The sequence below is a fragment of the Diadema antillarum genome, unplaced genomic scaffold (genome assembly GCF_040938485.1).
Source record: "Diadema antillarum isolate AM-2024a unplaced genomic scaffold, OU_Dant_1.0 seq00000324_RagTag, whole genome shotgun sequence".
Classification (NCBI taxonomy): Eukaryota; Metazoa; Echinodermata; class Echinoidea; order Diadematoida; family Diadematidae; genus Diadema; species Diadema antillarum.
The window spans coordinates 471,491-496,513 of record NW_027271343.1 but is presented as its reverse complement, the minus strand read 5'-3'; the positions used below and the strand labels follow the sequence as shown (position 1 = coordinate 496,513).

Genomic DNA, 25,023 nt, shown 5'->3' with positions numbered 1-25,023 from the left:
TGCTCTCGATCTTAGTCTCCCTTTTATTTGTCAAGCTTTCGGCCCGTCATTGGACCTTCGTCAGGACCTACCAACAGAACGATTATTATATGAATAACCTGATGTGTCATATAATATATAATGCAATTTCACATATTGCCAATCTTCTAAATCATTTCCTTTATATACACAAATCAATCATTCAATTCAATACAAATATCCAATCTAACAAATATCCAATCTAACAAATAGATATATGAATATGATATATATGTATAATGATTCTGTTTGTGATCATTATGCTAGGAATTATAAGATAATATGATTATTATATGGCAGCATTATGATATAATGATTTATATGTGGATGTATACATATACGCAATACAAATAGACAAATGAATATGATGAATTGATATATATGTATAATGATTCTGTTTGTGATTATTATGCAAAGAATTATAGGACAATATGATTATTATATGGCAGTATTATGATATAAGAATTTATTTATATATATTTTTTGGACATATGATGTTATTCTGATGATGATTTGAGGTTAGATTGGATATTTGTATTGAATTGAATGATTGATTTGTGTATATAAAGGAAATGATTTAGAAGATTGGCAATATGTGAAATTGCATTATATATTATATGACACATAAGGTTATTCATATATAATTGTTCTGTTGGTAGGTCCTGACGAAGGTCCAATGACGGGCCAAAAGCTTGACAAATAAAAGGGAGACTAAGATCGAGAGCAAGGTCCCGCCTCAGTCAAATTTCTTTCAATTATATATATATATGTATATATATATATATATACACATAAGGGAAAGGCATTAATATCTAACACTGATGGAAGGGCCCTTAATCATCACTAACACCACCAATACACAGCCAGTTGGACCTCAAGCTCTTGAACCTCCTTGTTCACACTAAGCTTGTCAATGCTCCGTGCACCTTGAATAAATATTTAACAGTTGATAAATTCTTCTTCTGATATCTTACCTTGTGGAGCTTGTGGAGCTCATTATCCTAGACTTTTTCTTTTTCCTCCTTTCCCAGTCACATCACCTTCCCAAGTGATAATATAATATATAGATCTATGTGTGCTTTAAGGGGGGTGCAAATTTCCATAATGGTATATTGCATGACCAGATTTGACTGAAATACTAATTGATAGCCTGATAGTACAATTCAGTTGATGGTGTGTTAGAATGATGCCCAAGAGAAGGTATGTGCCATTGTTTTAATATGAGTACTTTTCAGGGCACTTTGTACCTTATTACAGAAAAACACATGAACTGTAACATTCTTAACCTTTACATGTTTACTTTGGTAGCTTGTTAAAATAATAAGGGCAAATCTTTCTTTTTTGTTCAAGTAATTTTCTTTCCTCTTTTAACCTTTCGCTGGAGAGGGGGGTTTGCAGAATCCAGAATACTGAACACAAATGTCAGCAAATCTGCTCGTGCATATTTATATCAATACCCAAAGCTTTTATGATATACAGCTCAATGTATATCAACAGAAATAATCCTGCTTCAGACTAATAGTGGGTCTGCCTGCAGTACCATTTGACATTTTGTATCTGAAAAGTCAATAGCAAATTGCCTGTTAGCAAATCTTGTATTCATCACAAGCAGTCTTAATCAAAGCTCATGATTTGTTCTCATGAATGTCACCAGTACTTAATCATGAAGACTAATTCATAATAATTTGTTTGGATTTGGGCAAAATACTTCCTGCTTGAAGAATAATCAAATCTAAACTAATTCTCTCTCTTTTCCTGCCCACATCTCCAATAAGGCCATATTTGTCTGCCTGAGATAGGAATGACTGTGATTTTGAAACTTCTGGGTCCCTAACTTAACAAGCTTTGCACTCTCTTCCTTTTTAACTACCCACACATGTCTCATCTGCCTCAGTTCAAATTTTTCTCTGAATAAGTACAAATATATTCCTTGTTTTGATTCTTTTTTTTAATTCCATACTTCTTTACTTTAAAGACCTAAATTCCATTGAGAACACTTTCATTTTTTTTCTCATTACTTCTCTGATGCTTAGCATGTGACTCTGGTTTGATCAACTGCGTTAGGTCTTGCCACTGACATTTCTTGATATCATGAATACTTTGAAGGGAACCTACTACTGATGAGATGCTAATGGTTATGATTTGTCAATCACAAACTCCTATCTTCAATGCATGGCTGGAGGATGCATCCATTTGACAAAACTCTACCACTGCAAGTATGGCATCTTTACAAATTCATCAGGTTTTCTAAAAAACTAGTACTACTAAAGGTTAGTAGGTCAGACTTGAAATCAACATCTGCAGATAGAATGGCATAGATGTTCTGTATTCCTAGTGGCCTTCTCAGCAAACTCTGCTGGTATTCTACACCATGCAAGAGCAGGTTTTTCAAATCAGTGACGACAGTTGTCTCATTGGAGAGGAATCTCCCAGCCCACTTACCATATCTTGTCAGGCAGAGCAATGCCTGATCCCTGATTCCTACAAATCCTATTGATTTATACGTAATCTGCTAAAGCTCCCTCTAAAGTCAGAGCTAGAATGTTGATTCAGTAAAGTCAGACGGGACTCTGGCTCCAGTTTCTGGGGTTGGGATGAGTAGATGCCTTCCAGTCAACATCCACTGAAAAACACATGAGACAAGAAGCTGATCCCTTCCTACTGTGTGCTTACAAAGGGCACAGGCATCTTTCTTGTCATCCTCACTGAAAGATGTATACTAAATAAGAATTGTACCTATACAAACTGATTTCATCAGTTAAAACAAATATATAAACCTCATTTCAAGCATGTTCAATAGGACACAGTGTGATGGCATCAGATGGCTATTTAATGTCCCTTGGTGAAAGCATATACTCCCAATATCTTAAATGAGAGAGAGAGAAAAAAAGCATACAAATACATCTACATTATACTGTATAAGCTGATATTTTCATGAGGGTCTAATTTTTGTGGATTTTGCCAATCACTGGTGTACAAAGAATTTGACAGCATGCAAATATGTTGCCATATGCTTGGGTAATAGTGCACTTACAATTGCCCTGGTGTTAAAGGGGATGGCTAGTAACTGATCAGTGGGAATCAGTGGGATTGCTGAGGGATGATTGTTCCAATCCTTGGGGGATTCATTTAAGAGTACATTACATATCTATTCTTGTGTGAAAATTATTTGCTTCAGAATGGTCTCATATTCAAGTAATGTGCAGTTTGATGTTTCCAGGTAAGCGTCCCTGGTCAGTGACGGGGCATTAATCTGCACATTACTTGAATATGAGACCGTTCTGAAGCAAATAATTTTCACACAACAGTAGATATATAATGTAATCTTAAATGAATCCCACAAGGATTGGAACAATCATCCCTCAGCATTCCCACTGATTCCCACTGATCGGTTACTAGCCATCCCCTTTAAACTGCGATAACAACATCTTGCAAAAATGTCTGTGTCCTCTTCATTTGCGAAAAAAAATGGCTTATACAGCATCTTCTCTAACATATTTATGTGTAAAGAGGCTTAGAAACTTGAGAAGGCATTTGATATCAAATCATGTGGTGTGCATCATCCACCTGGACATCAGCCTTTCCAGTTTAGTCATTCTGTATCCAAGCAACTGCACTCCCATTATAAATCACAACGTCAATTACATGTGGCACAGTACTGCAAAACCAGAAATGTTCGCATGCAATTTACTTTCTGGAATTTTGCGAAAGCCAAGATTTGCGAAATTAAAATGCAGGCGAAAGTTCTTGTCTACACTATAAGCATTGAATGCCAGTGGCAATTTGCAAAATTTTCACGCTGCGAAAAAGGCCGTCGGCTCCAATTTGCGATAATTTTATGCCGCAAAAATATCTTGCTTTACAGTATGCCACACTTGGTGAGCTAGAAAATGCATCATCTATCTTTACAACCTCCTTTTTCATACTCAAACTGTAACATTAAAGAATGACTTTAGCCTTCCATACCTCAACATTATATATCCTATTCAAGGCCCGTGCCATCTGTATGGATTAAAGGTCTGAGGCTAACTACATGTAGGAAGAATTCAAAAAAATGTCTGACCAAAATGAAGAGTTGATGAAGAGCACAAACTTATGATGATTTGCACTTCAGAAATAGCTTGTAACTCATGTGTTGCAGGCAACAGAAAGAAAAGGTTACTAACTGAAAAGCAACCTAAAATAGATAAAGCAATCAGCATGAAGAGAATTAAAAGAAAAAAGAGAAAAATGGGGCAGCCTGAAAAGAGCCGTAATTTTGTAAGATTTAATGACAAAATTACCATTCCTTAGAATACTGTGACAATGTGTTCAAAAGGAAAAAAAAAAACCAGAAAGATCATAATACCTATTCAAAATAAGGTAGAACATGCAGGCTAAACCTGACTGTATAGTCATAGTTATACCTTCAAATATATTTAATTTTGTTTTAGCACGCCAAGGAGAAAAGTAGCACTAAGCTAATGTGACAGAGTTAAATGAGAAAAAATATAAATGAATGAGCACAAAACCATTACAGATAGAATCTTAAAGAAAATGGATAGACAGCTTCTATAAATATCATGATCCAAAAATATGAACTTGCAGAATATCCTCAAGCTAGAAATGATAAGCAAGAATTTAGAGAGAAATAAGATAGGCAAATTTGACATACAATGTTGCTTGCTGGCATGGATCTACACATTGAGGCAAGTGTGGAATGCTGAACATTTCAAGATACAGCTGTGTACTACTCTCACAAATTCAACAAGACAAAAAACAAAACATTTACTAATATCAGCTAATCATATCATTTATAGCATTCATTTCAATTTCAGTTTTAGGAGAATCAGTGTAACATTTGTCTTATTCACTGGGTTCATAACATCTCACATCTGCTGTGCTGATTTATTAGTATGTACTTTCACTGCCTATTTTGGAACTCAAATATTCTCCAAATTACCTGTGCAAGTTTTTCTGCTACCATAATCTCAATCTCAGAGAAATCTGATCTGGTAACTCTCTGTACATCTAGCACATTTCAATGCATTATAGAGGATTAAGACATTTGCTTCATATACACTATACACTGACTGAGAAAGAGAGAAAAAAAATATGACTTATTTTAAAGCACAATGCATCCCATACACAGCAGCCGTGAAAGTCATTAAGAATGGCATTAGAACAAAAGCAATGAATGCAGAATGAATTTGCTTGTCTGTCAGCATCAAACTGGGGCAAAAGTTCTTCCTTACGGAATGGTTGAGGGATCGGCCGATACCGACCGAAACATCACTGTCTTCTTAGCTGCAGTATCCGAGCGTTTGCTAAGATCCAATGGTATTGTTGCTGAATTTTCATCACCATGGCTAAAAGACGGGAGAGAGAAAGTGGTAAAATATCATATTTGGAGCAAAATATGCTTGGCTGGGCAATGGATTAAATTTTTTGTTGATGGTTTTTAAGTCTTTCTAGATAAAAATAAAAGCAGAGAGAAAGTGTTCCAGTACAAGTACCAGCAATCTTGACTGTTTGCTACAAGATACAAGCATACCATGCTGCTGGATGATGTCTCTATGGTAACACTCTGCCTCTTTCACTTCTCTTGAGATCTGCCCATTACACAAACTGGGCCCTGTTGCATAAAATTTGAGATCAAACGTCACTCAGGATAATCAACAGAAGTATCAGAATACTAAACTCTGATTGGCTAATACATTTTATATCCTGACTTATGTTTGACTGCATCTTTTATGCAACAGTGCCCAGATCATATTACATTCTCTATATGCTAGAGGGTGGGATTGTGAAATACATTGTAGATCAGAATTGACCACAATAATCAAAATCTTCAAAACAAATTAGGACTGAAACTGAGGCTGACTCAAAGTCTACAGTATCACAGTATATCTCGACAGACTTGCAGGATCATCAAGAACATACAATTCTCAAACCTACAATAGAAAGTAAAGTCCCACATCCTCAATATTAACAGAATATGCAATAGTCCTCTGTTCTCTATCAGGTTTTTTTTTTTTCTGTAAAGAACACCAGAATTTTCAATTGTGAATGTCATAATTGAGGACTGTGTCTCATGTCAAAGATATTGAATTCCTTCATCCAATATGCAGCACATTTTATGAACAGCACCAATGCATTCAAGTCCAAGAAAAAGGGATATGATTACTTTAAAACTGAAGTCTCATACTATCAGTGCCAAACAAGCTGGACTGGAACCCTCCCTCCCCCTTTAATGACTCCCACTAGAGCCCCAAATAAATACTCCATGTCTTCTACAGGTTTCAGGGTGAATATTTATGAGCGATTAAGGGTGCTATCTGCACCCTGTCTTCCTGCATTTTGATAGGGTGAGGGTACCCCGTATGAATAATGTCACTTTAGCATGACAACACACTTTTCCCTATTTTTTACTTCATGTAAGCGGAGTGTCTGCAGATACTTAAAATTCATTGGCAGGATTTGTCATACACCTATATAAGTGTTAACATCACGACCACACATACACTCAGCTACTTGCCTCCCCCCCCCCCCCCCCCCCCAATGAATGCATTACAAATCTATGAAACACAGCCTAACAGCCTACATGAATGAAATGTAACTTTCCAGTTTTTCAGCTACAAAGCTGAACTGCTGCAATGCTGAAGCGCTGCAATTTGATGATGACACAATTATCACTAGAGCTGCACAGACAGAATTTCTATCCAATATCCAGAAAGAGGTCTCCACAATGGCCACTTTTTTGACTCTATGAAAAGATGACATTTTACCTCAAGAGAATAAAATGCTTCTCTCTGAATACTATCTCTCATTATGATGATATATGACACAACGCTTGCTGTGAACTTCACGAGAATTGGCACAATGTCTGACATTCACAGAATTCATGACATGTTCCTTCGACAGTTGCACAGCATGTCTTAAAATGTCTGAACTCAGAATCTCTATAGTTTTGTTTAGAACAGACATAAAAACTTTCTCAATGTGCATCCCTTGAGACTAGTGCTATTTAAGCACACACACAAAATTGTTTAATCCTCACTGAACATGATAGCTTTTAAGACTGGGAGGAGAATTTATTTCCCTGAAACAAGGCACACCAGATGTATGTGTCTTTCTGGTCAGTCACCCTCGATAGTAGACAGACAGCACAGAATAGAAAGTTAGAACTCTAGATCACTGGTGATTCATAATCGAGGTGTCATGTTCACATAATACACTACAGATCTTGTTTGCTTTTGCTTTTTTTTTCTGTCAAGTAGGAACATAACCCCCAGTATGAAATTGAAGTGAGACAAAGTGGCTCAAAGCTGACATCCAAGCCAGAGTAAACCAGCGCCATGCATTTGGTATGCAGGAAGTACATGTAAGCCTTTTCCACCAACATTATCAGAGAACATGGGGCAATTTGATTGAATGCCAAAGTGCAGCCTGTAGCACCAAAAATAATAATCAGAGGTATCTATTGAAAATATGCTGTAACTTCAAGTATCAACTTCTGCATACTTGATAGGCTGTCATCCATACATATTACTCAGAGCCAAGATACAAATTTCACACAGAATTCTCTCATGAAATATAAACACTAAAGAGAAACATAAAAAAAAACCAAGTTGCAAAAAAACCCCTGATAATTTCAAATTATACCAGGACATAACAAGATGTAGGACTGATGATCTTGTCGAGCCAGAAAAGCTACCAAATCAAAAATTACATTTTACTTCATATCACATTGTATATAAAATCCAGTACTCAAAAATACTTAATAAACAACAAAGTTATCTCTAAACCCAACGAGATGATGTATGCTGTGATCATTATGTGCATGTACTTCTGAATCATGAAGCAACATATCTGTATTCTACGTGGACCATAAAATCATTTTCAGCCTTTACACAAACAAATGTGACATGTAATATTACTGTCAGTCTTCCATTATTTGCCTTTAATTTCAGCTCGTGCCGAATAAATGTTTGCTGATCAGAATGCTGACAGGAGAGAAGACCAGACTGTGATGAGCCTCTGACTTTTATTTGTGTCAAGGTTTCAGTTAAATACAGAATTTGCAGCCAGACAATAGTCTTTTGAGACACAAAGTCAGACTTACCAGTATTGTCTTACACGAACTCAAACATTTCTTTGTGCTTTGTAATAAATCTCATACTGACGTGTAGCATCTGATAAATAGTCTTCATGAAAGATTACATTTACATACATTTCAGAAACATCTAAATTTACCTGCCATTTGCAGCTCACAACCAACTTATTCATATTTGACAGACACCGACTAATATTTTGTCGACTAAAGCACACTATTTTAGGATCACTGATGCTCATCACAGAAAAGTAAGAAGTGAATGTAAAATGTACAATATTCCAGAAAGTGCCAGCAGTGAGATTAAAGATTGTCTGATGAAGGAAGACACACACAGGCAACTCAAATATCACGGATGAGAAGAGGTAAAGCTCCAGTGTCATTACAGGCCAGTATTCCACAGTGCATCTCTGATCGATACACTGTGCTGTATTAGAAAGAGTCTCTTGCTAGGAAATGAATGCATCAAACCAAACAATACCAAAAATCAGCCTGCCTGTGCTGACAATGCCTGACATACTGTGAACCCTGTCATCGTCTCTCTAGTCTGCACTAATCTGCCATGTTGATTCATGTCTGAAAACACAGCGATGGGATGGAGGGTTGCAAATTCACTTTGACTGGTTGCCAATTATTTCTACTTGCCTATTTACAGATGCTAGTTAAAACCAAACTTGTGATATTAGAATACAGGCAGTATTCCTTGCCTAAGTTTCCACACCCTGCACACTGCAAGGAGTAATACCAACATTTGGTGTTTGTTTCCCCTGTAGATCCCCTTTAAAAGTCAAGCAAGTACATGTATGCATTGGTCACTGATTAAACTTGATAAGCTATTCCAGGTATCGAAAATTGCCATGTACAGCAACTACCTTCCCTTCATCATACTCTTGTTGCCACATGGTGAAACAGCTTTAGCTCTACCCTCTCTTACAGTTTTCAGGGAGAAATACTGATTCATCATCAACTTTCAGACATCTGCGAGCTAGGTCATTAAGTCACTGCTTTAGTTCAGTGTTATTTGATCAGACCAACACAAACTATCTTGCCATGAATATACAAAATACAGTGAACATTTCCACCCCATCATGTCCTGGATAAATAAAGAAAAAATTATAGTTCACATATGACTATACGTAATCATCATGGACATTGCCAATATTTCACTAAGAAACAAGATTATTTTTCACAAGATAGCTCACCTTTGGCTCCATCATAATATGATAAAAAGAAAAAAAGAATGAAGCTACTGTAAAACAAGGAATGTTCGCGTGCATTTTAATTTCGCAAATTTCGAAGAGCCAAGATTCGCAAAATTAAAATGCACATGAAAGTTCTTGTCTACACTATACGCATTGAATGTTATGGAGGCAAATTGCGAAAATTTCATGCCGCAAAAAAGGCCGTCGGCTCCAATTCACGAAAATTTCATGCCGCGAAAATATTGTGCTTAAAAAAAAACACAGTATTACATATTACACAGTATTATTTGGACTAAACACCCTGCAATTTAAAAACATGGATATCTTACAAAGAGGTCTCTAAATTGTAGCATATACAAAGAAAAAAGACAACTTTGGCTCAACTGTTTCAGCATTAGTTATCAAAGTAAATCCATATCTAACATATAAAGGCTACATGAATTGTATAGTTCTCTGTAGCAGCCCATAGGCTTGTTGAAACCTCATTGGAAGCTTGCAATGCACTTCTAAGTGGAGTACACACTTGCAGAGTTTTCTGTTACAGACCACATACTTGCTACAAGCTTGCAAAACTTTTCCGTTTTCTACAAGCTGCAGGGTATCTTCCATGGTAGGTGCCATGTCTTTAATAGGGGGGGCGGGGGCCAGTTTATAATTTCTGGCCCCACTTCTGGGTTTCACCAGCTGAAAAGCAAAAAATAAAAAGCAAAAATAAATAAATTAAATAAAAAAGGCCTAACCTGCACTTCTCCCACTTCAAGGTTTCATCGGCTGACAAAATGATTTTTAAAAAAAAATTAAAGCCTTCTAGTTCTTCTGGTGCCACTTCCAGGGTTAAAAAAAAAAAAAATGGGGGCCCCAATTTGTTAGATCCTGTGTATTCCTATGTAATATGCAAAAAAAACAACAAAACAAAACAAAAAAAACAAGAGACCCGCGGGTCTAGCGCTCACCTAAGTATCGCAAGTTCACCTTTCACGCAGTCACTCATCTAAATTACATACAGCTCTACCAAAATTTGACCAGGCATTCTCAAGTAGAAGATGAACATGTACAATTAGGGCCCAAATTTGGACCCCCCCCCCCCCCCCCTCATAGTATCAATTTTAGCTCTATCACTTCTGGTTCTAGAGAAGAAGACTTTTTTAAGATTCCTTAATTTGGGGGGATATCGGGGGGCAAGAGCATGGTGCCCATTTTAACAAATTGAGATCCTAACCCCCTGGGGATGCTACCTGCCAAGTTTGGTGAACATCCACTGTGAGGTTTTCAAGAAAATGATGAAAATGTACAATTTAGGCCCTAATTTGGACCTCTCGACCCCTCCCCCTGCCCGCAAGGGGGGCACCCCTGGATCTGCTATCAAACAAACTTGAAACTACAGTTATTAATGTACTAACTCATAGTATTAACTTATAACTCTATCACTTCTGATTCTAGAAAAGATTTTTAGAGATTCCTTAATTTTAGGAGGTTTGGGTCCCTTGGGGCCCTCCAAGTGGGACACGGTGCCCATTTGAACAAATTGAGATCCTACACCCCTAGGGATGCTACCTGCCAAGTTTGGTGAAAATGGGTCATGGGGTTCTCAAGAAGAAGATGAAAATGTACAATTTAGGCTGCATTACGATCCCTCCCCACTCCTCCCCTGGGTCCCAAGGGGGGGGGGGGGGGGGGCACCCCTGATTCCGCCATGAACAAACTTGAAACTACAGTCATCAATGTACTAACTCATAGCATTAACTTAGCTCTTTCACTTCTGGTTCTAGAGAAGAAGATTTTTAAAGATACCTTAATTTGGGGGGGGGGGCCCTGGGGGCCTCTGGGTGGGGCATGGTGCCCATTTTAACAAATTGAGATCCTAACGCCCTAGGGATGCTACCTGCCAAGTTTGGAAAAAAATCCATTATGAAGTTTTCAACAAGATTATGAAAATGTACAATTTAGGCCCCATTTGGACCTCCTACCCCCCCCCCCCCCCCCTGTCCCAAGGGGGGCACCCCTGGATCTGCCATGAACAAACTTGGAACTACAGTCATTAGTGTACTAGCTCATAGTATTAACTTAGCTCTATCACTTCTGGTTCTAGAGAAGAAGATTTTTAAAGATTCCTTAATTTGGGGGGTCTCTACAAGTACTATAGCTTGTCTCTACAAGTATATCACATAAAACTACAACCTGAAGGCATGATTCTTAAAGGACAAGTTCACCTTTGTATACATGTGGATTGAGTGAAGGCAACAATGTTAGTAGAACACATCAGTGAAAGTTTGGGGAAAATCCGACAATCGGTTCAAAAGTTATGAATTTTTAAAATATCTGTGCAATCATTGCTGGAGGAGAAGACTACTACAGTGTATGATGTCATATGCGTACAACGATATAAGGAAAACAAAAAGAGAATTTCACAAAACTTGACTTTTTGAATGAAGTGCACATTTCCTCGACTTGTTACTGACTTATGTTAGGGGTAATATTATTCCCCCTGACTTCTGAAAGAGAGAAGTCGAGTGTTCTTTTATTATGTGAGAAAAGTGAGAATATCTTGAATTTTCTTTATACTTTCTTTATATAGTTGTACTCCTATGACATCACAAGCTATAGTAGTCTTCTCATCCAGCCGTGACTGAGCAGAAACTTCAAAAATTCATAACTTTTGAACGGATTGTCCGATTTTCCTCAAACTCTCATTGATGTGTTCTACTAATATTGCTGCATTCACTCAACCCACATGTCTATGAAGGTGAACTTGTCCTTTAAGGTCACCAGAGGAACACTATGTCAACATATATTGCCACTGCTGGTCTTCACTGGATCCAATGTGATAAGAATGAATAGGTACAATGGAAAAAAGCTGTAAAACAACTGTAAAATGACTGTAGGTGGAAACAAAAAAAACAACAACACACAAATGCTGTTTTGTTTTAATTCTATTAACGCTTTCGATGCAATGCTGCCAGCCAACAACAAACTATTACAGGCCCCTCTTCAACCAAACTGTCACCCACATGATTGTCCGTACCTCAAACATGATACACTTTATCTGTAAGGATTGATTTACTTGGTAGAAAATTTCCCTTTGAAAAAGACTGTTTAGGTAGTTCATCATACCATAGTTTATTTGAAACATACATTGATACACCTTTAACTGATAGATGATTCACATGTCAGATCCACAGTTAGCTGTGCAGCCATTCTAATACACTGTGGTTGCAGTCTTTGTGTGATCGTTCATAATTGAATCTATGATCATACCACCACTGGTGGGGAGAGCTGCACAGAGTGGTGACAATAGAGTCCTTCTGACGTCAGTAAGCTTGGTTTCATCCCCTAAAATCGGCTAATTAATCCCTCAGCGACTAGTCTGAGAACCATCTAATAACCTTGCACCATTCACATACTTTTGTGTCTTATAATCCACTCTCACAGACAACAGTAGACTTTTGTCATTACTCTTCAGGTTTATTTGTGACCCGCTACAACAAAAGGATCTGAAAGTCGGGGGAGGACAATTTTCTGAAAATGGCATGACATTATTCCCTTACTTATATCACAACTCATAAAAGTACTCAGTAACGGAGATATCGATGATTTTATTAGCGCATGTCAAGTCGTTGAGAAGATCAGAGTCTTGAAAAAAACGCCTTCAATGTTTTGCTTCCTATGCTTTCATGATCAAGGGGAGGCGAGACAGTTTTCACTACTCAACAATAGAAGGCATGCTCCTAGCGACCTACGCGATACATGTTCATTCAAGCTTAGCGCCAGCGGTCTACGTACGACCAATCAGTAATCAGGATGTCACGCACTGACCAATAAGATCACTCCCTCGTTGCTAGGGGCGGAGTCTAGCTGCGGCGCTAAATCCAAATCTTCGGACACGTTTCCGTTGTGTTGAAAGTCAGAAAATCATGGCCCAGAAAAAATGCTAATTTCTTGCCTTTCCTTTAATCATTTAGCTTTGAATTTTCGGCAGATGATAGACAAAACATTAGACTACGAAATTATATCAAAAACAGAAATCCGATTGTTTTGACCAGTTTTGATGACGTGACATCAAACTCGATTTTCTCAACTCAGCCATCAGCGACTTTAGGATCCTTTTGTTGTAGCGGGTCACATTTAGTAACTGAACAAGTTCATACTATACAATTTAACAATTTTCTGAAACTTAATTGGATCATATGTCAAACTTTAGCTGTTCCCTCATCAAACACAATAAAACTCACAGAAAAAAAAATTTGGATGCCCTAATGAATTCAGACAAGAATTCAATGCACCTATATACTTCAGTAAAAAGAGCACAGCATAGGCTTTAATTGGTATCAACTTTCTGAGAATGGTAAAGAAGAACCTCTATTCTAGACTTTGATAGTTTCTGAATTTAAACCCTGATTTTTTTTTTCCATTATGCAGCTATGAGAATTCTGTAACACTCAAGAGGCATGTCTACAGTAGATGTGAAGTTTCCCAAAACAAAGTTGGCAAAACACACACTTGGTGAGGCTCTTATTCTTCTCAAATCAGGTAGGTTCATTAAAGCCAGGGAGAGACTAAATCCTCAGACAAGATATTACTCCATCTAGTCAGTCCATTGATACTTTTTTTTTAATTCAATTTCTCTCTGGTATGTACATATTGAGCATGGTTTATTTGAATTTGCAGCATCAAAAAAAAAAAAAAAAAAAAAGAGATAGCACCTATATGGCCCTTCATCAAAATGCACCATAGATTTAAAACAAGGCACACTTCCACTTGAGGTGTACAAAGCCTTCAAAGCATACGCAGTGTTGAGTGTGGCATGAGCATACATGTCTTTATGTCTCTATAAAAACCCTTCAGGTGGTATAACGTCAGAATGAGGCATAGCTCAAGTGCCATGCAATGCGTGAAGCATTATTGACTTTTAACGAGCAACTGCCATGTTACCATGCACGGTATTAACAGCAGCAGCAATAACAACAAAATCTAATATCAAATGAAAGAAGGGTCAAGGAGGGTTATCCTTTAGACTCTAGGTGTCACTTGGGTAAAGGCAGGGACTTGGGCTATCAGTGGATACATGTAGCACAGCTATAAGCAGACACCCTTAAACATATTGTCATATTATGACAGGTCCACAAACAAGGAAAATTCCACCAGTCACAAAAAGGTGACAAAAGTTACTGACACAAAAAATTTCATGTGACTGCATTTTAAACGCGGCTAAGATAAGCACTTTGTGATACACCACAGCCTGTAAAAGACCTCGTGAGAACAAGTTGCATGACACCAATGAATTGGTCAACTAAGTTTTTTTCTCACGTCTCAGAGCTACATGTACGTCAGCAAGGAAAGAGGATGGTGTGAATTCCTTTCATCATTCTGCATTATAAAAGAGGCTGGTCCATGAAATATTCATGTACTAATGCAAGTATTCATTAATTATATATAACCCAAATGAGTTTTAAGTCTACTGGACGAAGACGGACACGTTAATGAAACAATCAAAACACAATCTTTGCCAGTTACCATGGTCGTCAGAAAGGTACAGGTATAGTATCTCAATAACTGAATATTTCATCATGTTGATGAGGAGCTTTTACTATGCCCTTGGTTTCCCATGCCTGAGGCATACAGGATTGGGCTAAATTTATTTAAGTAACAATCATATGTTCAGCTATGCCATAACTGTGAAAATATGTGAAAGAGAACAATATTGCTATGCAAAGAGTTATCAGGAAGGTAAGATGTCACATAAATCATTCATGTTCTAGTGTGAGGGTGAATAGGTGTGTTCTGAATCATGGCTGTAAGTCTTTATGCACCCAGGCACTTAGCTGCACTTGCCATTCTTTTTCATCAGCCTTCACCAATCGATCTAAACTTATTGCCTGTTGTAATTGAGTCTATTTGATGAACCTATAAACTATTTTATAAATGCCAAATTGCCAAGCTCCCTAATTCAACAATGCAACAAACAATGTCAAAACACTCACAAAAAGACAATCCTGCACACATATGATGTACTCATGTCCATGGAGATTGTGATTGATTGAGAAAATGGCCAAGGGTTTCAAACATTTAAATGGGTAAATGAACCGACCATGATTTGATTTCATTTCAGTCTAGTTGGTATTTGATTTACATTGCAGAAAGATAGAAATTGTCTGTAAGCCCCAGAGTCAGGAGAACTCTTGACACAAAGTTTGAATGGACTTCGACAGAGGCAATACACCTTATATACAAGCTTCTCCATACCACAGACGTGGTGGTAAAATTCTTGGTGCTGAAATCAGTCATTATTGTTTTCTTTATCTCCTGGTATTCCTGAGCAGTGAAAAGTATTGATTACATCAAATAGTGGAAGGCGAAAGGCTGTTTACATGTACACTGATGCTTAAGCTGTATATATACTGCAGAATGGATTTTCTCTTTTGTAGCAATTCGGTTGTGATGACCTCGAAAGATGTTTGGATTTAACACACACAGCAGATGTCCGCAACAAATAGAAATACACAAACACTGTGACTTGAGACAGGAGACCTTCAGTGGCCAAACCAGTTCATGATAAAGGTTAGACCCCATTTACAGTGCAAGGCTGGGCCAAGCCGCGGCCGAGCCCCGCAATTTTGTCCGTTTACACTGCCAGGCTCGGCCGCGCTTTTGATTCAAACCTTTCAATATTTTATCGTAGTGGCGCTCTGCTTGTAAACAAACGCAATTTGGTATTGTCTGGTTTTCAAACCATTTGCCAACTGAATTCCATGGCGACGAAGTCGCCGTTCGGGCAAAGACCTTTGCCGAAGGAAAAAATCCTTTGCAGGACAAAACCACCTTAAATTATACTAGTTTTCGACGTTGAGGGGGTTAATATCCTGAATAGCGAAATAGTACAGGCAGAGGGTTTGGAAGCCAGACTAAGCCAGACTGTGGCCCAGTTTGCGTTTACACTGAGAAAAGGCCGGCTCGGCCGCGGCTCGGCCACGGCCGAGACCACCTCCAGAGCGTGGCCAAATGCGCGGCCAATTTTGGCCTTGCATTTGGCCTTTTGCGCGTTTACACTGAAGTGAAGGTGGGTTCGGCCGCGGCTAGGCCGCGGCCTAGTCTCGCACTGTATCCGGGGTCTAAGTCTACATTTGGATATGCACATTGAGATTACGTAAGACTCCCAATGGTTAATCACACCTGTTTCCAGCATGAGAATTAGACACCAAAATGCTCCCAGCAGTCTTTTCCACACATCTCTCAGCTCTTGACTGACATAAACAGTGAGAATACTCAGTATATCAAATGCTGTAATTCAAGCATAGTGCATTTATCATTACTCAACTGGGACTATGATATGGAATAAACAATTTAATTATTGTTATCAAGATCCAGAGTAAAGTACAAGGTAATAATAATTTATAAATTGTAAAGTTCAATTTAGGGTAAACTGGTTATTCAAACTTTTCTGTTAGTGTGAACAAATCAAGACAAAATCCATCTTTAATCCCAATAGAGGGACAATAAAAAGAAAATGAGGAAAGCGATGCATCATATAAATCCCCCCCCCCAAAAAAAAAAGAAAGAAAAAAGAAAAATCTTGCACAGGTGTCATGCAAATAAAGTCAGTGCATAGTTGATTGTCCCTGAAAAACTTTAAATAGGCGTTTTCACATCAGCCCAATGTTTCGAAATAGTGCGTTTTTTTCTGACTTGGGAAATTAACCCGATCACGAAATAGCGTGCTATTTTATAATGTGAACACAAATTAGCGCGCTAATTGTATCGCTCTGTTCGAGAAAATTTCTCAAGTCCAACTCAGGAAATTTCTGAAATAGCGGGATAGTAGCGCGCTATTTGATAATGTGAAAACGACTCGAGAAATTAGCGCGATGCATCCCATCATGCCTAGCGTGTGTGACCCGCTAGATCGAGGCAAACTGCACACAAATCATGAGGAATTTTTGAGAGGGCACACACATTACTGATGCTGTTTGCACATACTCAGCTGTCGAATTAGCTCGAAAAAAATTTGGGCTAATTCTCTTTGGGCTGATGTGAATACGAAATCAAATAGCCCGCTAATTCGCAATCGCGAAAAATATCTCGAGCTTGGATTTTTATCGGGCTGATGTGAAAACGCCTAATGCTCACATGCAGAACAGGGATGTTTAATAAACAAATATTCAAATATTTTTCAATGGATGTTAGCAGATTCCTCAACTATACAGTCCGCATGAACGAGTCTCATGCCATGCACACAGATATACAATTTGAAACAAGTGAGAAGGATACATTTTTTTTTCTGTTAATTCAAGAGTGACTGTGCAAGAAAACAGCATGATGTACAAGCAATAACATGAGAGTGAAACCACTGCAGATCAAGCATATTGAAGAGATTAGATGCTAGTTATGTTCAGATGGTAATCCTTAACTTCAACATTAGCTAACTCGAGGATAAACTCTCACCCCTTAATGGGATGGCATAGTTTCAGTCAACATGGGGATTCAGATGAAAACTTCTTTTTAAAGATAATTGGAAATTATTGATATTACAGAAAAAACAACTCAAAGAGGAATTAAACACTTCTTGGATGAAAATTGCTTTTAAAATGACTGATACAGCAAAAAACAAAGCAAGTCGTCCTTATAAAAGGTGGGACCCACCCTTTATTAGGACCTCTTTGTTTTTGGATATCTCGGTCATTCAAAAACTGATTTTCATAAAATAAATGTTAAATTCCTTTTAAGAATTGTATGCTCTTTGATATTTCATTTAAGTGGTTTCTAATTATCTAGCAAAAAGTTACAACTTGAATCCCTATCTCAACCAAAATTATACCATCCCTTTAAAGGGCAAGAGCTTATCCTCAAAGTAAGCTAACCTTGAAGTTAATTAAGGTTCACTGTCTGAATGTAACTAGCAGTACTGTTCATGCAAATGGGTTTGTAATTTAACATCCATATTTTCTGATCAATTATTCATCGGAGATGTACATGCGAGTTATATTGCACAGGAGTGAATAGCAGAGCATTCACTATAAGCCAAAATACTAATCCCACCTGGAATACCCTGCTTCTGGATACCAAACAACTGTGATAACAATTTGAAGTTTAATTGAGGTTTTAAAAATTCTGTACTCTGTTGGCATACATGGATCTAAATTCTGCAGTGACTTGTTCTTAGACTGTCACCTATTGAAAAATGTCCAAGCCATTCATCTTTTCATGCTTATACATCATACCTCTGATGGAAAACTGAACTTTATTATTAATACAGAAATCAACAATTCTTATAAAAACAGTACTCTCATAATTTGTTTTATTTTGTTCAGATAAGACTAATTTTTCAGATTGTATCTTTTAAGCCTTGATTCCCTTAAGTGCTGAGAAAGATTTTGATTTCTCAAAATATGGGTGTGTAGGCAAGGTCCAGAATACCAAATATCAAAATAAATTCATCCAAAATACAGACTTGAAAGGTATTCTTTTGATTCACACATATCATGAAAGTCATGAAAGTATTAATCAACACCACCAAAGTATTCATGCAAATATTTACTCACTGGGTAAAATGATGGTAAAAAATGAAGGGTTGATAGAAAACAATGCATACAAAAGATCATATCACCATTTGCTCATATTTTGATAACGAGTCCTTCGGAATTTGAATTTGGGATCAAATTCAGGCTTGGTCAACAAATGGAAAACACATTACTATTTCAATTGGAATTTCAAACAATTCAAATGTAATGATTTTTGTGCAATTGTCACTTTCATGCAGTCATACACGCAAAATTCTTGCAAAAATGCCAAAATATCTGAGTTGAATATTCTGGTGTCAGCATCAAATGAGTGAGATGAATTTACTGAAGTTTGTGTGAGAGTGAATGTTCCCTTGGAATGTTAGTCATGTGCATCCACAGCATGCCCTCTATACCTCCGCATTAAGCCGCCATCTGGGCTCAAGGATGCCTTGCCCTCCATGCTGCCTGCAGGTTTGGGGGATCCCCCTACAGAGCCATTTGTCCCCCAATTCTCCTTCTCTTCCTCCTCTACCTCCAAATCCTTCTCATCATCCTCACTAACAGAACTTTGGGTTTAGTCAGGGAGAAGAATTAGTATCATATTCAAGGGAGAGAACAAGAATAGATTTCAAGGATAAGTAAAAACAGAAAACTTTGATGATGAGTATACACAAAAACTGTGTCTACGAAAATTGATTTTCAAGTCAGACGAAGTCAGAAAATACCCATCCATTCAATGCATTGCACTGAAAGCAGAAAATTGTGTGTATAGAAATAGGATTTTGCTGGCACAGGTAATTGTCTTTTTAAAATGAAGATGGTTCAATGTAAATGAAATAACAGATGGGTCTGCTTCTAAGACTGAACATAATCCATCAAATTTGCATATAAGCACTGAATGCAAATCATATTTTGTTACATTCCGTGACTATCTGTTATACACTGTGCAATAGTAAAAATAAGGGAGTGGACATATTTAGCCATGAGATCTAAATAATATTACCAAATGCTTATTTCATCTAACTGGAATATCACAATAAATGAGATAGTAATGAAAGAAATATAAATTGTATGAAAAGAATAATCATTGCTCATTGCGCTCTACACATACACACATAGGAAAGAGAACAGTTCAGGATTTGGCTGACAGAGAAAAAAACTAACAAGGAAGGCAAAATTATGAAGATGAGAATAGCAAGGATAATGACATACAGTTGTACATGCATAGTAACTGGATACAGCAAGAGAATCAAACTGTGTTTGTGTAAAGCAATATGCTTAGGTTTATCAGGGAGGTGTTAGAAAAGGAGAGACAACTCTTCGTAATTCATTCAAACACATGTTTTGGTTCAAAGTGTTACAATGGGATGTCTGGCATTCCACTATACGCTTTGAAGTCATGCTCTGCACCGCTCTAGTTGCAAGGCAAAGTTCGGAGACGAAGAACGCATTTCACCTTTCGTTGAATTACAAGCTTTATTTCCCCGTAAAATGTTAAATGAAATACTTGAATTGATTAAGAGTAGTTTAGGAAAGAATTCAATATCATAAACATGTACCGTATTTCTAGTTTCTTCGAAATGCGCAAATTGAAATGAAATGAAAATTAGGCCATCTTAAAAACCTAATATTTGTCTATATTGCGCACATTTTCGCATGTTAGTTTTCTATCCTTTAATCTGGGATATTTTGATCTTTCAAATAAAGTACTCCGCTAAAGCGTGCACCAGCATGCTTTTAAACTATTTGCTGTTAAAATTGTCAGTTTTACACTGCATTATGATTCGCTGCTCCAATTCAAGGTACACAAGTTCATTGTTGCTATCACATTGAAAGAGAGAGAGAGCGAAATGCAGTAGGGGCAAGTATTTCTAGATGTGAGAGCGCTAGTCCCGATGCTCTCTTTTGTCAAAGCACCTGATTTCCACCTGTAGTTAAGCGCATAACTTCTCTGCGGTACCGCGCATGACTTCAAAGGAGAACAGGAGTTGTCTCTCCTTTTCTAACACATCCCTGGGTTTATCTACACTCATACATAATGATATTAGTGACAAGTGCAGGGATACATTTATGTACCCACAGATAATTAACATTTGTTTGTAGGCATGTATACCATGGTGAACAATTTAATACACAATCAAATAATGCTGGTCAAATACAGCTGGATGCCAACATACTCTTAACATGTTCTTGAAAGGTTGGTCCCACGTTTTATTAGGACCTCACTGTTTTTGGATATCTCAGCCATTTCAAAACCAATTTTCATCAACTGAACTCTGAATTCCTCTTTGCTCTTTAGTATTTCAGAAGTAGTTTTATTATCTAACAAAAAGTTGAAAACCTGCAATTCCCATCTCAACCAAAACTATACCATCCCTTTAACATCACATCATGCTGTCAAACTTTAAATAGTTGCCCTGTTTCAATTCTTCAAAACTTGCTGTTTGTACTGTGTATGTTTACCATCTAGATTTGTGACTAGGGGTGTCCCAGTCTAATTTCACAAGAATGTAATATCCAGAAATGGTACCTTTCCATTGTACATTCCTACACTGTGAAATCATCGGCGGTCATCCGAACCATTGTATATATGCAAGTTTCGTGTAAGAATGATATTTTCGAGATAATCGCGCTTGAAGTTTACCCATTTTTCAATCATGATTGCTAAACATTTATGTCTGGCATTTCCAATTATTTTTGCAAGAAGTGGCAAGAGAACTAGATTGCACTCAATGTTTTTTTTGTGTGTGAGTGTATATATGTTTTTTGGTTGTTTTTTTTTTCATTTGCAAAGACCATTGTCAACCATGTAGATAACAGTTTTGTTGACCAGATGCATAGTACTTGCTGTCACCAAACCGTCGTATATCACTGATATTACGCGCAAAGTCAATGTGCCGGATATACGACTGTTTGGTTGACCGTGCGCACCGTGTTTGTGGTCATTCGAACAGTCGTATTATATAAGAGAGGACGTCATAATGGTGTTTTATAACATGCGTGCCTATGGGGAAATGAACAAGATGAAATGACAAGACTCTATAAAAGTGATAATTACACAAAAATTGCATCAAATTAGAAACTAAAAAAATTACAATATGTATAACAGAATGTCCACTATTGAAATTACTAAAAATCTCAAAATAGAAAATTTGACCAAAAATCGGGATATATGAAGGGTCAGATGACTGCAAACGAAATAACATTAGGTATTAGTTTCAGCATATCCTCATACATACACCAGAGTGAAGCGAAGTAATTTAGCAATGAGAGGACCACAGCATACATTAAGCCCTCCTGCACCAAAGTAAAGTTCAAAATGAATTGTGTCTGATGGTTTGACGTTAATTACATCACTCCCGCTGGCACCATGTGCATAGATAATTGCCTTTATCTCCAAAAAGAGCAAACAGTACTCCATAACGTGTTTTGAAGTCATAATCAATTTATAACCTGTGCTTGTTCGCCTGTCAACACATGTTGTTATTTTCTTTCATTTTGTTTTTGCTTTTTGGAGGTCATTAAATTATTACTTCTCAGACTCAACATTGAGCAATTGATTCACAAAAGTATTGTTCATAATTTCAGCAAATTCATTATTTGCCATCAGTGAACGTGTAAATCTGTGAATCTCAAATGTCATACACCATTTTATTTGACCATAAGTGTCAAAATTACTTGAAGAGCAGGCCAAATACTGAGCAGTAACACATAATGATTTCATTTCCCTTGGAAATATAGCTTCTCGTAATTCGTGTCACAGAAATTATATTGGTGTAGTACTTTACTCTTGTCTATGAGGGAGAAGCACAGGCATATAATTTGTGATATGCCTCAATAGAAATCATGAAATATACATTTTGTAGAATTACATTTATACTTGCAAGTGTGTACTGTATCTTGGTAAGCAATACAAGTCTGTATATCAAATAGATAACTGTCCATGATATTTTCGGAAAGATTCAGCACACTGTAACCACTATACAATGCAACCCAAGTGAATATTGTTATGAGTGAAAGAAGAAATTTCATGAGCAAAGACAAGCTGTAAGGGTTGCTCATCTGCTGCTAAAAACCTTGCTTTGGCTCCATACAGGCTCCTGTATTGATTTTTTCCCTAGCATTTTAAGATCTCCTTGCGCCTGTCTTGGGGGCATGCAGACATACATTACAAACATCTGTAGCTGATATATACTGTCAGTTTTCATTGGCTGGCGAAGAATAGCAATCACTCACTCCAATGAAATCGATGTCATGCTCCACTGCAAAGAGTGACAAAAAGGTGTTGTTTTTTCTCCCTCTTCAATTTCATCTTCATGTTTGGACTTGTAGCATGTACAGTAAGCGTTCTAATAATCTAAATGACATTATGATAATTATGATAACTTGTAATGTCCATGCTGTGATTGTTTTCCATGTTCCAATTTTCCATCAAAATCAAACACATTTTTTAAACAGAGGATAAGTCACTTTGCTCTGGCATAAATGACTCGTCTGGTTTAAAAAAAAACTGCTGGAAAGTCAGTATGGTATTAAAAATTCTCTGTATGAGTTTATATGACATCCAATCCGTCTCAACTAACTGCTCTATCTTCCAACAGACTGGCTGTGTGAATAAAGAGACCTTGCTAATTATGAAGAAGGAAAGATAAATGCCATTCATTCTGAAGAGAAGTGGCAGAGAGTAACTCGTCCATGGCATTCTCATATGTCATACCAAGAAACCCTTTCAAACACAATTACGTCACTCTTTCAATGTATTCAAATATCATGAAGATGAATGACACTCTGACAGAAAGAACCTTCATGTGGATGTGTTTTGGGTAAATCTTCAGAAAATACGAGGCTCATCTTCCTTAAAGTTCAGATACACAGAGACATAATTCTCACTGTTTTGTGTCTCCCCCCACCCCCCCCCCCCCCCCCACTCGTGTTTCTCACTCTTTCTCTTTCATAATCAGGGGAAGGAAGCTAAGTCATATTGGTAAACACAGAAACTACGTATTCTAAATTTATCATACTCTTCAGACATGGATAAAATGCAAGTGAGTTTATATTTTATTTCCTTATTTATTCTGTTCCAGATTGTGAAAAAAAAACTTTGATTTGATATAACTATACTAGCAGGGCCCTATTAACCCGTTGAGGACAAGTCCCGAGTACACTCGGGCAAGCGTCTATGGGAAATACATGCTGAAGCAAAATGAAACCGTCCTCAATGGGTTAACCATAAATAAACAGATGAAATCTATGCTTTATGAAAAGATGAAGTCAAACATCTACTTGGATATGGGTTGTGCCATGTCAACAGGAATGAAAAATAATTTCACAGTACAATCTCTCTGTCTTACTATCCAAATTTCCCTGGATACTGGTGACATAAACTAGAATCTCGAAACAATACAAACCATTGATAAAATCAACATCTTCCAGCGGTGACAACTCATTATGAATCCATGCAAAGACTTGCAAGTAGGTCACCGTAATCCCCAACTCTTCTTGCCTTGACTCATTCCAACTTTGATAATCATCAGGGCACAAGAGGCATGCTATTCTTTGTTCATTTTCAATATTCAAAGAGACAGTCACAGCATGCCAAGAGGATGGAAGAGAAAAAATACTGCAATATATTTCGCGTCTAAATTTTCGCGAATCGGGAATTCCCGACGATTTCGCGAGTGGTTAAACTCGCAATCGTGGAGTCCTGTGCTGAACAGAGAAACGTACATGCGTATGTCACATCCATATTGGGATCAGAGTCAATATTTTTGTGTGTCTTTAATTTCAATTTCGCTAATAGCACCTGACTCGCAAAATTCGCGTATATAAGAACCTTGCGAAATATTCGGCGTATACAGTAGATGCTGTTCTTAATCTATTTGTTAGTGAGAGGAAAATTTCTGTAAATGCGTGTATATACTTGTGTATAATAACTATGCACTGTTCTCTTGAAATGATTGTGGTTTGTCAAATAGATGCATGAATCTGAGATAGAAAGCCCAAAACTGTGTCCCCAGGACAACATTTTGATTCTTATTTAATATGCTTTGATCACTATCATCATTTACTGCAGCTTGAAACAGGTACAGTCTGTCATCTGCCACAATTGTCACACTCATCTAATCACTTCTGCTGGTCATCTTCTTTAGCCGTCAATGATGGGGAGCCCTTCACCAAAGCATTCTTTTGATTTGGCATAATTGAATTAGGGGTTCAA

At 37.3% G+C, this 25,023-nt stretch overlaps 1 protein-coding gene across 5 annotated transcripts in view; it reads right to left on the bottom strand.

Moving 5' to 3' along the window:
• The window catches only part of LOC139730641 (synaptotagmin-7-like), a 283,452-nt gene that overhangs the window by 117,187 nt on the left and 141,242 nt on the right, over positions 1-25,023 (bottom strand). For 4 of the 5 annotated variants that reach the window (XM_071641498.1, XM_071641499.1, XM_071641500.1 and 1 more), the window contains one exon: positions 5,253-5,366. The exons of the other annotated variant lie outside the window; for it this stretch is intronic. In XM_071641498.1, the coding sequence (XP_071497599.1) occupies positions 5,253-5,366 (114 nt within the window). The remainder of the gene's footprint in view (positions 1-5,252; positions 5,367-25,023) is intronic. 5 annotated transcript variants of the gene reach the window in all.